The sequence below is a fragment of the Adiantum capillus-veneris genome, chromosome 6, assembly GCF_014529385.1.
Source record: "Adiantum capillus-veneris isolate H3 chromosome 6, ASM1452938v2, whole genome shotgun sequence".
Taxonomy (NCBI): Eukaryota; Viridiplantae; Streptophyta; class Polypodiopsida; order Polypodiales; family Pteridaceae; genus Adiantum; species Adiantum capillus-veneris.
The window spans coordinates 150,144,276-150,160,667 of NC_140936.1; the positions used below are offsets into that span (position 1 = coordinate 150,144,276).

At 42.6% G+C, this 16,392-nt stretch overlaps 1 protein-coding gene across 2 annotated transcripts; it reads left to right on the forward strand.

The window, feature by feature from the left end:
* Window positions 1–2,883: 2,883 nt before the first annotated feature.
* Window positions 2,884–14,850, forward strand: LOC147456471 (Cyclophilin-like peptidyl-prolyl cis-trans isomerase family protein). 2 transcript variants are annotated; one of them, XM_086514920.1, is made up of 5 exons: window positions 2,884–3,036; window positions 3,130–3,204; window positions 13,790–13,951; window positions 14,221–14,379; window positions 14,462–14,850. In XM_086514920.1, the coding sequence occupies exons 1-5, from the start codon at window positions 3,034–3,036 to the stop codon at window positions 14,543–14,545; spliced, it is 483 nt and encodes a 160-aa protein (XP_086371046.1). In that variant the 5' UTR covers window positions 2,884–3,033; the 3' UTR covers window positions 14,546–14,850. The 2 variants fall into 2 exon arrangements, with proteins under 2 accessions (XP_086371046.1, XP_086371047.1); XM_086514921.1 differs by lacking the exon at window positions 2,884–3,036 and adding an exon at window positions 3,747–3,818 and having other exon boundaries at window positions 3,161–3,204.
* The last annotated feature ends 1,542 nt before the right edge of the window (window positions 14,851–16,392 follow it).

A 16,392-nucleotide genomic window follows, 5' to 3' on the forward strand; every position in this document is an offset into this window, starting at 1 on the left:
CATCGGCCAGTCCCATGAACAGGTTGGAAAGGCTCCTAGACTTCTTGAGGACAGACCCTACGTATGATAGAATGCTACTGCATGGCTGACAAGTTGCATAATTGAGGAGAAGCCCCGCTTGGTCTACAAGGAGACGATGCACTGCAAGTAGGAAATTGGCTACAACATAAGACAAGAGAAAGAGTTGATGGCTGAGTAGAGAGTGATAGTGCAATTTTAACAAGGGAAAATCTATCGAAAAGCACCCATAACTCTTTATGTAGCGAACCTTCGACATAGAATATAAAATTAGATTTGCTTCTCTTTAAGTTTAATCAATATGCCACATCTCCTGTATTTGTCTTAATGCGTGTTTTGTGTATGGCAGGGAGGACATATATTCACAACACTGGATGTTTCAATTGCACAAGCGCGACTCCAGCTCGACTACACTACAAGGTTTGTTATCTGTATCCAGCACCGCATGACTATGCATTTGTTTGGCGCAACACATAAATGCTACGGGGTAGGGCATGGCTTCCATTTCTTATAATTTTTTGAGAGACCACAATGCCAGCTCTCCACCATACTTTTGTATGGCACCTCTACATGACATGCACTCTATACTTTGTAGTTTCAGTCTGTGACGTTTCATTGCAAGACGATATGTTTAACTATTTACATTGCTTTTTTGTAGCTTTACTCAAACATTGTCCTGCGGCTTGCACAATTGGATGACAGTTGTACACGATTACCAGGTCAGTAGTGTAGTTCAATTTTTTTAGTTTGTATGCTTTGTGTATTTTTTAGTAAAGCTTCCTTTAGTTTAATTTAGCCATATGTTTTCCTCTCCAATGTTGCATGCTTAATTTCGATCATCGTATCTATATATCAAATAGACATGCATTTCTTTTCTCACATTTTGGCAGTTCAACCTATATATTGAAATAAAGGAAAATTGACTACGCTTGATTGAGAATAAGATGGGTGTCTCAAAGATGGTTCCACGATTTAGAGACTAAATGGTCGATATTATTAAGCTGAATGGTAATCTGCAAACAACTACCAAAGTAGGTGAAGTTGCAACCCTTTAGCTCGATGCAATTATTCTCTTTTGTAGCCATTTTTCATATATGGAGCACTATGGGACACTACTTGCTTCTTCCGAATGCTCATCAAGTCCCAAACCGAGTTATTATTGGTGCCTATCAATTGGTTCTACTCATTTTCTTGTGTCACCACAACAAATCCCAAGCGAGTAGCAATCACAACCAACTAACCAGCTGCGCTCCAAAATTAATCATATTATGTACGGCAAAGGCCCACCAAGCAAGACTAGGGTAGAGGGGCCAGTAAGGGTAGATTTAACTTGCGCACAACAAATTTCCTCACTCCATGGCCAATTTCGGGTTGCAAGGGGCGCAAAAGATGCGCATTGCGTAGGGCTTTCAGATGACATAGGTGGCTCCAAAGCTACCCCTGCGCAAAACATTTGCGACAGGTTGGCACGACATTCAATGCAAAAACCGGTCATCCAGACATTTGAGACGACGAGGCGCCAAAACAAGGATGCATTCAATCCGGGTTTGAACCAGGGTTTCAGCGAATGGCATGACCCCACATCAGCTCGCCTAAGCCAACAACCCAAACGTCACTGTCTTCTTTTGGGGGGTGTCGTGTGTTATTATTGGCACCCATCTCACTACTGGCCCCTCTACCCTAGGTGGGGTTTAGTGTATTCCAAACAAAACAAGGATGGCACTAATTTGCCAACGGCGGCACAGCCTGAGAGAGAGAGAGAGAGAGAGAGAGAGAGAGAGAGAGAGAGAGAGAGAGAGAGAGAGAGAGAGAGAGAGAGAGGGGGGGGGGGGGGGGGGGGGGGGGGAGGGGATTTGTGGAGTGTAGAGAGATACAAGGACACACAAGATGGAAAGAAACCAGAAAACTGGAAAGTGAACAGAACAAACAATCACTTCTCAAAAGAGACGAATAAATTACTCAATCTCTTTGCCTTCAAATCTTTTTTGGACGCGATATGTAGCCTGGAGTCTGAGCTACCTTGGTAGCCTATATTCTTGTCTTGGGGATTGGATAAGAGATTTGGTGAAAGGGTTTTCAAGATGCTTAAAACTTTTTGGGCCAGTGGTCGACACATAAATAGCATTTTGTGCATAAGGATGAATGCACTGTATGGTTAGGCAACTTGGGAGCATGGTATGCAATGGCCTATTTTTGCATCTTGCAGCTAGTGGTTTCAAATATCAGACCACCATCCTTGAAGGACCCCAGCAGGCCTCCATCCTATCTTAATGTGACGCTAACTCTCCCTGCATAAAAAAGGAACCCAGGAGTTAAATAGACGACATGCTAAACTAAACCTCACAGATGGTTGGCCTTGGGTTTTCTGCTTCCAAAGTGAGTTGCCCAGGCCCCAGAAAACTACCTTAGACACAACAATTTAAGTTCAAATCAACAACGATGAGTTACATTTCGGACTTACCTCTTTCCTGCCCTTGTTAAGCATCCCAAGCAGAAGCGTATTCATCCTCAATGAGGACGAACATAATGAGCCCACCATTGTGTAATGGAGTAAGGTTTGAAGCTATTGCCATGCTGTCTACTTGAAGCCAGATTTGAATCCTCTCTCTCTCTCTCTCTCTCTCACACACACACACACACACACACACACAACACTACTGGTCCGCATACCTTGTGCTCCTCCTACCTTGCGAGTAAACGCTCTGCTGCTTGCTCCTGCTCTCGACCTCGCGATGCTCTCGTCCTCACGATGGTAAAGGTTTTCTTCAGCAAGCGCATAAACCAGCGCTAATTTTAACAACTACCGCTATTTTTATCAGGGGTCGAAGGGGAATCTGAAAATAGCCTCAAAAAGCCTAAAAAACGGCCTTAAAAATGTGTACCCAGGCAAGCACGCCCATATCACTTCCTGCAAGCAGGCAGTGCCAACAAAAAGGGCCGGGTCACGATGGTGCTAAACCCAAACGTCTGTTGGTCGATGGCTAGCGTCTAACTCGCAAAGAAGTTCCAAAGAAGATGGTAGGTGTACACACAGAGAGAGAGAGAGAGAGAGAGAGAGAGAGAGAGAGAGAGAGAGAGAGAGTCTCAAGCGCTATTGTTTCTTGGTGGCAGTCCGTGACGCTCCATACAAACTTGGGCGACATAAAGTGCGAGATTTTCTGTGACGAAGTGCCCAAGACCTCTGAGGTAACTCTGTTGCTTCACCCTGACACACATACTTGCAAGAGTTCATGCATGACGTCACCTGATATACATGACATACAAGCATCATGTGCAGAAAGTGTATGTATTGCACAAGCCTGTGTGATATGGGAGGCTTATAGATTTTTACATGATGTGTAAGAGGTTCAGAATCGTAAAGGAGAGTTCAATTGGGAGTGTGCCGGTTAGTTAGCTTCCAAGTGCATGGGTTATTTTTGTAAATTTTATATTTAGAACTTGCTTCATGATTTCTTTTTTTTTTTGTCTTTTATGCATGCTGACCATATGAAGGCAAGTACATACTTAGTGAAGTTTTTGGTGGCTGGGAATTTAATTTGAGAATCTGCTTCATTTAACCTCGGATAGCAAAGTATATGTAGCCTTCATAGTTGTCAATGATTGATAGCAAAGTTTTGGCAGCGATTGGTACTTAATACTATAGAGATACATTATAGTTGCCAAGAAACACATTTCTTCCATCAAGAAACTTGCGAAACGCTTAAAACGTTTTGAAACTTTTCTTCAAGGTTTCAAAGGCGAATGGTCTCTACTTGTGTCCAAGTCACATGGTCTAGTCCATTGAAGCCCTCAACTTTTAAGTGAGTTTTTGAATCTCCTAGTCTGTTAATGTTAATGTTTGTGTTCACTGTAGGCTCTAAGCATACATATATATGGTGTGACACCTAAAGATAAACTTTGATTCTGGCATTTCATAAATTAGTGAAACCGTTTCGAAACTTTTGAAACTCATTTATATGAAACATCTCTAAACTTCATGGCTACTATGAGATACATCAATGTGATACCCCAATTTATTGGGTTGCAACTTGCAACTAGCGTTTGCTGGCTTACTCCTATCTGAGGCTTAGTTGTGGGAAACTCTGAAATGGGAACAAGAACGGTAAGATAGTTTCATACGGAAGTCTCAAAACTTTTAAAACTAGTTTCATACAAAACATCCCAAAACTTCATGGCTACTAAGAGATACATCAATGGGACACCCCACTTTATTGGGTTGCAACTAACGTTGGCTGGCTTACTCCTATCAGAAACATAGTTGGAGGAAACTTGGAATCAAGAACAATGTAAGGTGCAGCGGATGTGAATGTTGAACTTTGCTCAAGATGAGTGCTCCGAACTGTGCTTTGCTTATGAAAGGGAGAGCCTTCCGTTCCTTTAGTGAAAGAGTGCAAGTGATCACAAAAAGAGTGAAAAGACATTGTGAATGAAGCTGTTGAGACTGAGAGAGAGATAGAGAGAAGAATATGACACCATATTGTTGTCGAACCCTCCTCCAAGGGCCCCTCTCTCGATGGCGATAGAAGTCTATTCTAATGATTGCACAAATCTGGTACAAAGGTGTTGATGCAAGTTCGTGATGCCATGATGCAATGCTGATCTAAGTCGGGGATGACGGCGACAACGAGGACGACGGCTGGCTGAAAATGCTAACTTCAAGGCTAAAAAACGTTGTTCCTTCTGGGCTGAAAATGCTGGATCAGACTGCTGAAAACACTGATTCCACCTGCTGAAAAACATTGGTTTTGCTGAGGCTGAAACACTGTTGTAGCAGGCTGAAAAGTGCTATGATTGGCTGATGTAAAACGTTGGCTTTCTGATTAGAAAATGCTGGTTTTGCTGAGGTCTTGCTGAGGAGAAACTCTAGAGGGCCTGCTGCAGATTTTGCCTGTGCTCTCTTGGTTTCTTCTGCTTCTACTGAGTGACTGCCAGTTTTCTTATATATTAACTTAGCAAATTTACGCTACCCAGTTTCCCAACAAAGTCACTTATTAATAATAAGTGAAAAATGGCTAAAATAGGGAAAATGGGTTCTTTGCCATGTAAAATGCTCATGATGGCTACTGACTGTAATGTTGGTGATCATGATGTGTGCAACCAGAGGATATGCAACTACTCTTAAGTGCTTGGACATGCACGGCGTGCTCACAGGTTCACAAAGGTGCCAGAACAATTCCTAAACAATTCCTAAGATGATTTGAACCCTGGACTTGAAGTAGCTTGTCCACATGCACATAGAGTTAGATGTGTACATGACAAAGAAGAACGGCAATGTTTGGACAAGTTTAAACAGGAATGGGGCTGCCACATCATCACGAGAGGATGAGGGATACATGATAGAGTTAAGAGGTTTCTCAATCTTAGCAAACTTTGCATACATGTAAGAGGCTTCAACGTTGCACAGTAAAAGACATATCAAAATCCATAATATTTTGAAAATGAGGATGGAGTCAAGGCCCAACTTACAAAACATCAAACTACAAGCGAAAAAGCAGCAACTAATACACTCAACGATTTAATAACAAGAACTAGAGAGCAATACAAAATAGTTATATTGTGGTCTAGGCTTCATTGAGAGAGATGGAGATTGAGAGGGAGAGAGGTAGGATTATATGACATGACTCCCTGCCACCCTTCTTGATTGTCACGTGCACATCTAATCCTATGTGTACGTGGACAAGCTACAACATGACCAGGGTTCAGTTGAGTCAAGTTAGTCTAGAATAGGAAGTGATCTAGCACTTTTGTGAGTCTGTTCGCAGACCGTGCATGCCCAGGCACTTAGATTAGATGCATATCCTTTGGTTGCACACAGCATGACCATCAGATTTCCATTAGAACCTATTTAAAGCATTTTTACAGTGCATAGACGTATTTTCCCTATTTTTGATATTTGTCACTTATTATTTTAAGTCTAGGTAGGGCAATTTTGCTAAGTTTCTATATATAGAAACCTAGCGCTAGCACTTTCTGGCAGAAGAGGCAGCATGAGCACCTTGCTCAACAGGCAACTTCTCAGCAAGACCAACCCCCACGACAACTCTAGCGTTTTCAGCATTGCAGAAGGTCTATCGTTTGCATTAGATCAGCCAACGTTTGGAGATTCACGGTGACAGATTACTGCAGATCAGCCCTAGCGTTAGCAGATTCCCCCGCAACAGCAGATCAGCCCTAGCATTTTTGGTTTGCAGTCCAACCTCAGCGTTTTTGCAAACCTTCGTGACAAGGCCACAAGAAGACCAGCGTTTTTAGTTTTCAGTGCGTCGTCATCGACATAGAGTCAGAATTCAACAGATAAAGATTTGCAGATTTCAGCCCTTAGCATTTTCAGATTCAGCCCGTCTCGTCGTCGTCCTCATCGTCGGCAAGTCCAAGCATTGTAGAGATTTGTGCAATCAATAGTAGACCGCTCTCACCATAGAGAGTTGGGTCTTTGGAGGAGGGTTTGACAACATTCTGGTGTTGTATTCTTCTCTCTCTATCTCTCAGTCTCAGCACCTTCATTCACAGTGTTCACCACTTTGTTTGTGTCCATTGCACTCTCTTACTAAAGGAACGGAAGGCTCTCCCTTCCGTAAGTAAAAGAAACCCTTGAGCACAGTTCGAAGCACTCATCTTAAGCAAAGTTTAACATTCACTTCCGCTGCATCCAAGGTAGCTAGGTACGTAGTGTTCGGTACAAATTCGGTAGGTAAGGTACGTAGTACAGTATGGATTGAGTTTTTAGGTACATAAAAATTCGTCCTTTTTTTCAAAAAGACTAAAATTGAGAGTACTTCATACCTTTACTTATGCATTCGCCAAGACTTCAAATAAAGACTAGAGTCCACCAGTCTAAGCGAACAGTGAAAACACAAAGCTGATCAATGTCTACAGCCAAACAGTGCCAAATGTCTCATGTCATTGTCTCATTAAACTAAGAGCATTAAAAAAAAGTACATAATGATAATCCAAGACTGAAGTATGAAGTCTTGACTCTAATAAGTTATACAGACCTCACAATGCACGATTTGTTTTCTTTGAAAAAAAGCATTCGTACAGATCCCTATCCATACTTACGGATCTGTATTGTACGGCTGTACTGTACGGACCTATCCGTACGTTGTACGTATGCAACCTTGGTTGCACCTAACATTGGTATCAGAGCTTTGGCAGTGTTCTATATCACTCAAGACCCTCAAGAACTCAAGAACCTTAAGAACCCAAGACCCCCAAGAACCTCAAGAACCCGCAAGAACCCAAGTTCCTCGTGAACTTAAGAACCCGCGACTTGAGTGGATGGTCATCACTCGAAGCGGAATGGATACTTCGCATGGAGGTGGTGAGCATGGGAGTAGCGAAGAAGAATTTTTCCCACCAGGAGGTTTTTTTGACCCTCCCCTTCCCCATCTATGCCAAGGATTGCACCATATCCTATGGAGGCTTGGTGCAATACGATGATGGACATGATGACAATGTGGCACGAAGCAAGAATGGTAGCCATGGAGCGTGAGCGCGAGCAATTACGCTTGGAGGCCAAAGAATTTGAAGGCAAGTACGTAGAAAGAAAAACAGAATTGGATCGCAAGAAGGTTGTTCATTCTTCCTCTCTCATTTCTAATGTGCAAGCGAAGATTGAAGAGATTTGGGAAAAGGAGACTCTCCTAGTCTCTTCAATGCATGACACACAGGAATTGCATGATAATGATAAGCATGATGATTTGAATGACAATGATAAGCATGATGATTTGGATGACAATGACAAGCATGATGATTTGCATGAAGATGATGTGATTGTTCATAAGAATGATGGTTTAGTAGATACTTTCTCTAGTGAAGCTAACCTCATTGCAGACTCGATCAATCACGAAGAACCGATCTTGGCTTTCGAGTCGAGGTCCACAGCACCCCCACAAGAAGATTCGATAGATCCCGAAGAACCAATCTTGGCTCTCGAGTCAAGGTCCAAAGAACCCCCTCAGGAAGAACCGATCTTGGTTCTCGAGCCTAGGTCCAAAGAACCCTCAGAGGAAGTATTATGTGTTCGAATGATTAGTTAGCACGCATGGTATGAGTGTTTCATTCGTGATTGTTTCTTGTATTTTAGTCAACGTGTTTATGTGATCCCTTTTCATAGGCATAACATATTGTACGTTGAGCACGTTTCACTCATGAATGAGCACGAATGTATGCGGATTATTCATGAAAAGATGACATGTTTGCATTAAGAATTCACATTCCATGTCTCTGCCTTGGCATGACACAATATCAGAAAGAGCACAAGAAAGATTGAGCATCAAGCATGGTCATGTCCATTGTGATTTGCCACATTTGATTGATTTAGGTCAGAAACACAAGATTCGATCTCATTGTTTGCGTGTGTGTGGTGAACGGTTTGGCACTCCGTCTCTATGTTCATCTACATTGCATGCATAGTCTTTAAAGAAGACGAGCTTTTCCAATCACTTTACATGGAATGGTATGTTCATGTTTTTGTGTTGGAAGTGGTTTCAAGAATTTTCAGCCTCAGAGATTCTTGAAGAAGGTAGACGCACGACTATAGACGAAGTGGACGCATTGAAGATGACTTTGTGTCGCTTTCGGCGTTGCCCAAAGAAGCAAGCGTTGCAGACCTTTATGAAGTTCAAGTATCGCATGACCCACGCATCAGAGTGGGCCGACGAAGGGTCCTTTCCAGGATACCGGATGCTATTGGCGATCTCCCTCGGTGCCATACAGTTCGGTACCAGTACTTCACTCCGAAAAGGAGGGGATGTCACGTGCACATCTAACCTTATGTGTACGTGGACAAGCTACAGCATGACCAGGATTTAGTTCAGTCAAGTCAGTCTAGAATAGGAAGTGATCTGGCACTTTTGTGAGTCTGTTTGCAGACCGTGGGGCATGCACTTAGATTAGATGCATATCCTCTGGTTGCACACATCATGACCATCAGATTTCCATCAGGAGCATTTTTACAGTGCATAGATCTATTTTCCCTATTTTTGACATCTTTCACTTATTATTTTTAAGTGACTTTTGTTGGAAACTAGGTAGGGCAATTTTGCTAAGTTTGTATATATAGAAACCTAGCGCTATCACTTTCTGGCAGAAGAGGCAATAGGAGCACCTTGCTCAACAATCAACTTCTCAGCAAGACCAACCCCCGTGACAACTCTAGCGTTTTCAGCATTGCAAAAGGCCTAGCGTTTTTGCATCAAATCAACCAGCGTTTTTGTACTTGCAGATTCACGGCGACAGTAGACAGCAGCGTTTTTGGTTTGCAGTCCAACCTGAGCAGTTTTGCAAACCTTCGCGACAAGGCCACAAGAAGACCAGCGTTGTCAGTTTTCAGCGCGTCGTCATCTCATCGTCGTCATCGCATCGTCGTCATCGACATCGCCACCGACATAGTCATAATTCAACATATAAAGATTTGCAGATTTCAGCCCTTAGCATTTTCAGATTCAGCCCGTCTCATCGTCGTCCTCATCGTCGGCAAGTCCAAGCATTGTAGAGATTTGTGCAATCAATAGTAGACCGCTCTCACCATAGAGAGTTGGGCAGGGTTTGAGAACAGTCTGGTGTCGTATTCTTCTCTCTCTATCTCTCAGTCTCAACACCCTTCATTCACAGTGTTCACCACTTTGTTTGTGTCCATTGCACTCTCTCACTAAAGGAACGGAAGGCTCTCCCTTCCGTAAGTAAAAGGAACTCTTGAGCACAGTTCGGAGCACTCATCTTGAGCAAAGTTCAACATTCACTTCCGCTGCACCTTACATTGATCTTATATGTTATATTAGTTTTATCTTAAAGAAATATAATTCTAAATGAATTATTTAAATTGGATCCATAAGGGAGAGGGTTTTCACATTTGAGTAGAGAGATTTCTAGTGCGTCATTTAAAAGAATATTGAGAGCACTGTGAGAACGGGAATATCTGCTAGGCCAGCAAGAACGGATACTTCTAATGTTTCACGTTGGACGGGTGATAGAGAGCATTGAGAAGAAGTATTTGACCATCTGGAAGAGACATCTCTGATGCATTATGGGATGGGTGACGAAGAGCATCGTGTGAGTAGATTTTGAACTGACTTAAGAGTTATGCGTAAGATGCAAGCACTTGAATGAAGATGGGTTTTGATTACCTCTGAAGAAATGCAGTTGCTGTCTAAAAAAGTGAGTTTCTTTATGAGTGCCTATCAAGAAAGCATACGCTTTCCCATAAAGGAGTCTATGTTGGCATTATACGTGTGTGAGATTGCATTTAGGGACGTCTGGTTTGTGTTTTTGTAAGCAAAATATTCAGCTTATAAGGTTTTATTGAGTTTTTGGTAGGTTTAGACCATTTTTAAAGGTGTCCAGTCGCCCATTTGATAAGTGGGCAGCCTTTGGTAAAAAGACCAGCAAAAACTAGGCGTCATGTTCTTGTAGAGCCAAGGAAAAACACCTCTCTTCTTGCCTGGCCAGGAGAATAAAGGCACCCCCTCTCTCTCATTCTCAAGGATAAGCAAAAGAAGGCGCTAGAGATTCCTCCATCTTGCTACAGCAAAGATGATGATGTCGGCGACCTCTAGGACTACCCCAAGTGTGCCAGATGTCGCCAAGACCAAGTAGAAGAGTTCCATTACGAAGTATCTCTGAAGATCGATTCCATTGCGACAAGTTGTTCTTTCTCTGTGTTTTCAACCCTTGAACGTCATACATGGGGCTGATCTGCAAGAAGGGACCTGAGAGCACGCCTTTCTAGCGTGTAGATCTGGAAGGGAAGGTCATCTACTTAGGGTTCTCTTTCGAGGAGTTTCTTTCCGAGTTCTGAGACTCCAGAGGTGATCCTTTTCATGTTTAAATGATTTGGTCTTTGAGTGTTTGTTTGCAAGTGTTCTCCCTTTGCACAAGGGAGTGGGAGGAGAGGAAGGCAAGAACTTCTACACGGGAAAAGCGTTGTGGAGACAGAGCCGAATCAACCCAAAGAGTTCTACACCCTACAAGATCGGGAGTAGATCCACAAATCTGAGAGTTGTAGACTCTCGAGCTTGGATTAGGGAGTAGAGATTCCTGAGGGGGGACTTCATGTGTCACAAGACGGGCACCCCGTGCCAATAGAAAAGAACAGACTGAACAGACTTTTAGCACTTCAATAACAACTGAACTGAAAGAGAGACGACACGCAACACGGAGTGGTGGAATTCCACCCCAGAGAGTATTGGCCCCAAACCTTGGCGCCCCTTTTGGTATTTCTTTATATTGCATCAACACAGTACAAACCGGTACTCCTGACTCTGCACCTAGAAGCATGCCAGAGAATGAGCCCTAACCTCATATTTAAAGGCCCTAGGCCCCAAAAGCAGTTTACAGTGAAAAGCCTTCAAACTCAAAAGCATCTGGTCCAAAAGCAAAGCCAAAAATCTGCTAGCGTAATTCACGGAAATCCGTACAGCTACCACCACATCATCAGCCAACGCAAAACGCGGAAATCCGTATACCCTGCCACGTCTTGCCAACGCAATTTTCAGAAATCTACCACGTCATCAGTTTTTGCGTGTGCTGGTCTTGCTTTATTTTAATCCTTTATGTCACTTGGGGCCCCATCGAACGGGTCCCCATAAGTTGGGAGGACTTCTTCTGTTACTTGTTCTTCTTAGGGTTTAGGCCCCTCGGCCGGCATCTGTAAGTTGTCTCCATTCTTTAGGCTTGGCACGTCAGCAGTTTGTTACATTATGTCCGGTATAGAAGAGTTGACGCTAAAGATTTCTAATGAAGAGGACTGTGAAGAAATTCTTAGAATAGAGTTACAGGGATGCCATGCCTTGAGATTGAGTAGTGTGTTCCAAACATGAGAGCCTTTGTTATTGAGGATTTTGAGTAAGGAGTAGAGGTTCTTGAGATTAGGTTTTTACCCCCCTGAGATTAGGAAGCAAAGGCTTCTGATTGCCATCGAGTATGAGATCAACGAAACGTGGAAATACTTCCGGGTCATGTGCATGTATGATGACTTCTCCCCGGTAATAAAGTAAGGGGGGAGGGGGACTAGCCCATCTATTGGTCCCATTAGTGGGCTGATCTTCTTTCTCTCTTGTTCCTCCTCTCTATTTCGGTTGGCTTCATTATAAGCGATAATATCTATCAAAGTTTATTTGATATTGTTGTACGCTAACATTTTATGACTCTTGTTACTTGTACATATCTTTCTTCGTTTGTACAGCTTCTTAAGGACATGCTAACTTGAGCATCCTCTAGGGCCATTTAGTACTCAAACATACAATCGTGTTTTTTGCCTAAAAAAGAGAGGTGGCGACTGAGTGTGCGACATTGGGGTGGAAGACAAAGGCCTGAATCAGAAGGAGGGGGTGGAGCTGCAGCATGAATCACACAACAAATCATTGCGAATTGGAGGCGGCTAGGCTGCTAGGAGGGCAGCAAGGGGCAGCACGTAGCCAGCTCTCGATCTGCTCTATGGGTCATTGCAAGGCCACTTACACATAGACTTCATCAATATGTATGTAATTCTAGCAGGAGCAAAATGATTAAGTGAAAAGAAAGGTGCGTATATTTTTGTGAAAAGTAGGGGTGTCTCGTGCACATTGCACTAGATCCACGTGGACAAGCTAGTTTAGCGTCAGTCTTAGTTAGTTGAGGATCTAGCGTGGCACATTGTGAGCCTCTAGAAGGACGTGCACGATCAGGCAGGTCATAGTTGCATACCCTCACTTGCACATTATAGTCACTTACGCATATAGGCATATGTATAGTCACTTAAGTCATTTATCAATAAGTGACTTTGACATGACATCTATAAAAAGTAGGTAGGGCAAATGGCGAAGGAACCTATATAAGCAAACCCTTGATCCCTATGGGGAGCATTAGAAGATCAGTACCCAATACCCAGCAGTACCCTAGCGTTTTCCCTCAGCATCCATAGCTCTTCCATTGCCAGCATTTTCAGCATCAGCAAATCAGCCCTAGCGTTTTTGCATCAGATCCACCAGCGTTTCTGTATCACATCAGCTAGCGTTTTTGCACCAGATCAGCCCTAGCGTTTTTGCATCAGATCCGCCAGCGTTTTTACACCAAATCAGCCCTAGCATTTTTGCATCAGCATCAGCATCAGCATCATTATCTAGGTTTTTTGAAGATCATCAACATGGAGCACTCAATATTCAGCATTTAGCCATTGTATCAGCATTTGTGCAAGTAATTAAAGCAAGATCATATGTGAGGGGGATCATTAGTGCCCATGTTATTCTAGCAGGAATAGAGAAAGAGAGGGCACCTAGCTTTTGGCTTCCATACAATTATGGCTATGGGCAAGGCTTACAAAGCCCGTACAAATTGTGCTACAGATGTAGCACTATCCTGGGTGGGACTCTTGTTCTTGCATTTGGCATGCTTTTGGATTAAATAAAAAGGGTCGTTGGGCCTCTACTTCTCTCCCATGGCCATTGAGAGTTGTTATCTATGGTTAAGAGCTGTTGGTGGCCTCCAGCTTAATGCTTGACCTACGACCCCATCCCGCCCTACCCCCCCCCCCCCCCCCCCCCCCCCCCCCCCCCCCCCCCCCCCGACCCTCGCGCTCCCAAAAAAAAAAAAGGGCGCGGGCACACACACACACAGCCTCTCTCCTGCCTTCCCTTCTTACTGCAAAAAAATCCTGTCAAATACATTGCTTGTAATTAACATATTTAGACATCATTTAGTTTGTTCTTCAAAGTGTATGCAGACTTTCTTGTGTCATTTTACTGTTTTGTACACTTGACAAGAACAACAGACCCTCACAATTTTCTTGTCGCAGAATTTTCTAGCCTTGTGTGCAAAGGGATACTATGACGGAACAGTATTTCACAGGAACATCAAGGGTTTTATGATTCAAGGAGGTGATCCAACAGGTACTGGCAGGGGAGGCACCAGTATATGGGGACGAAAATTCAACGATGAGATTCGTGAATCATTGAAGGTGATGTATCTGATGTTATCAGGCCCATGCGTGTGGTGGTGGTGGTGGGGGGGTGGGTTGCATGCATTTGCGTGGTTTACATGTCAATGTATTCGTTATGCATAAAAGTCGTCGTCACATCAACTTAAGGACATATTTGGTATCTGCTTCGGCATCGTAATTGTGGCTCACTTGTGTGGTGTCTCTCAAGGAAAGGTTGCCCATTGCATACACCCCTCCTCATAGAGAGCTCATGTCAAAAATCTGAAACTTTGATATAAATTTGGCAGCATAATGCAAGGGGTATCATAGCAATGGCGAATAGTGGCCCCAATACCAATGGCAGCCAGTTCTTTATTACATACGCAAAGCAACCGCATTTAAATGGCCTTTATACAGTGTTCGGAAGAGTCATCCATGGTTTTGAAGTGTTGGATTTGATGGAAAAGGTAAGAAGGTTTGCAATACAATTGTTATCATTTCTGGTCATGTACAAGTGCCACCCCTCAGCAAGAACTTGTTTGATTGTAGACACCGACAGCAGCAGGGGATCGACCTTTGGCAGAAATCAGACTAAACAGAGTTACAATGCATGCGAATCCTTTGGCTGGATAGCTTAGTGAGAGTCTACCAAGCTGCATCATATTATAAGGAAGCTGCAATGAAGGCCCAATTGACTTGGCTGCCTCATTGGGTGTTGCTACCAAGTCACATGCAGCTTGACACGGCAAATCTTTGTTTGCGATTACAGCTCTTGATTTTACTTTTAAGTCGCAGGCCAAAATTTTGTGCTTGTTTACACACACAGACCATGATACCAATATAAGCCCATGTGTGGGGTTGTATCGATGCCTAGCTCTACACTCACTGCAATGTATGAGACTTCATCTAATACAATGTATGTTGGAGCTGTTGTTTCACTTGTGGGAAAGTTTGCATTTTTCTCCAGGTCCTTTACTATGTGTGACGCGTCGCCCAAAACCCTAGTGGAGAGAGAGAGAGAGAGAGAGAGAGATTCTGCATGATTTCAAGAGGTTTCAAAGTTGTTCAAACTGTATTAAAAAGAAATGAAAAAACTCCCAAGGGAAATGATAGAACCAATAAATAGTAATAGAAGATAATTGTTATTCTGGTGTTTTAACATAATCAATGTTGCATCACGTCAATTTTGTTGTAAAAGGACAGCCTAAACTATGACATTGTCAATTCAAATTTGTATTGCCAATAAATTTTTTTAAAATAAGTGCATAGTGTAGTTGCTTGATATCTTAGTGATGTAGCTCCACGGTTGACAGTTCTCAAGGCTCACGGGCTGTGTTCTCGATGGGTGCATGCATCCTCATCTTAGTGATGTAGTTGCTGATATCTTAGTGATGTAGTTCCAAGGTTGACTGTTCTCAAGGCTCACGGGCTGTGTTCTTGATGGGTGCATGCATCCTCGTCCCCCATTGGGAAGGTTGTTCCCATGGTTGCCCCTCAAGGGTGTACTGTATAGCAATGTGCAGTTTTAAATACATGGTATGTATAAAGTTCATCCCTACCACTTTCCTTGCGCTGATGGTAAAAAAAAAAGGAAAAAAGAATTATAGCAAAGGAGATTGTAGTCACCGTTTTCTAGGGTCATACGACATCAAGAATTATAAAGAAGGAGATTTTAATTACCTTTTTCTAGGGACAAAATATCAAGAATTATAGCAGAGGTTGGGTGAAGAATATCCATGAAGGGGAGGTTTGTCAAGGTAGCTACATAAATTCTGCGAGCACATTGAGATGCTTGAAGATCGAAAAAACTAGATATGGATCAAGCTCATTCTTCTAATGAGCAGACATGTAGCTCATACTTCTTACTAATTAATCACTTGCAAATATATGAATTATAATCGATGCTATAACAATAATGTATGATCAAGTAAATCTTTTCGGTTCTCTTTTTGCTTGCATGGACTTGATTTTGATTGATCCATATACATGCCTCCTGAGATGACATCACCATCTTGATTGTGAAGAGATCATAATTCGGAATCAAGGGTTTCGTTTGCTTCTTTGAATGAACGTGCTCCTCTATTGGGTACACATAAATATGCACATTAATACAGTATACATAAGGTTTGTGCTAGAGTTACCCCTCTAAAAATTATTCACTTTTTTTTTAATCGAAGGAGTCTTTTAAGAGCAGGTCTCCAATTTTCAAATTCTTATAAAGAGATTACATGGAAAGTGTCTCAAGTACACCTTATGTTGCTACTCTTCTTTGTTGTGTATCAAATTCCTTTGTCAATCTTTTGCATGCCTGAGATTCAAGTTTTTACCATTGTAAGATTATAATCAGAAGGTTTTTGCTCTCTTCTTGTGGTAGGTGGATATTACGGACTTCATCCTCTTTTGGGAAGCCATCAAATGCCAAGAGACAGATTTATTCGAAAAATTTATCCAACTCAATGTCTGTTAATGCAAAAATGGAT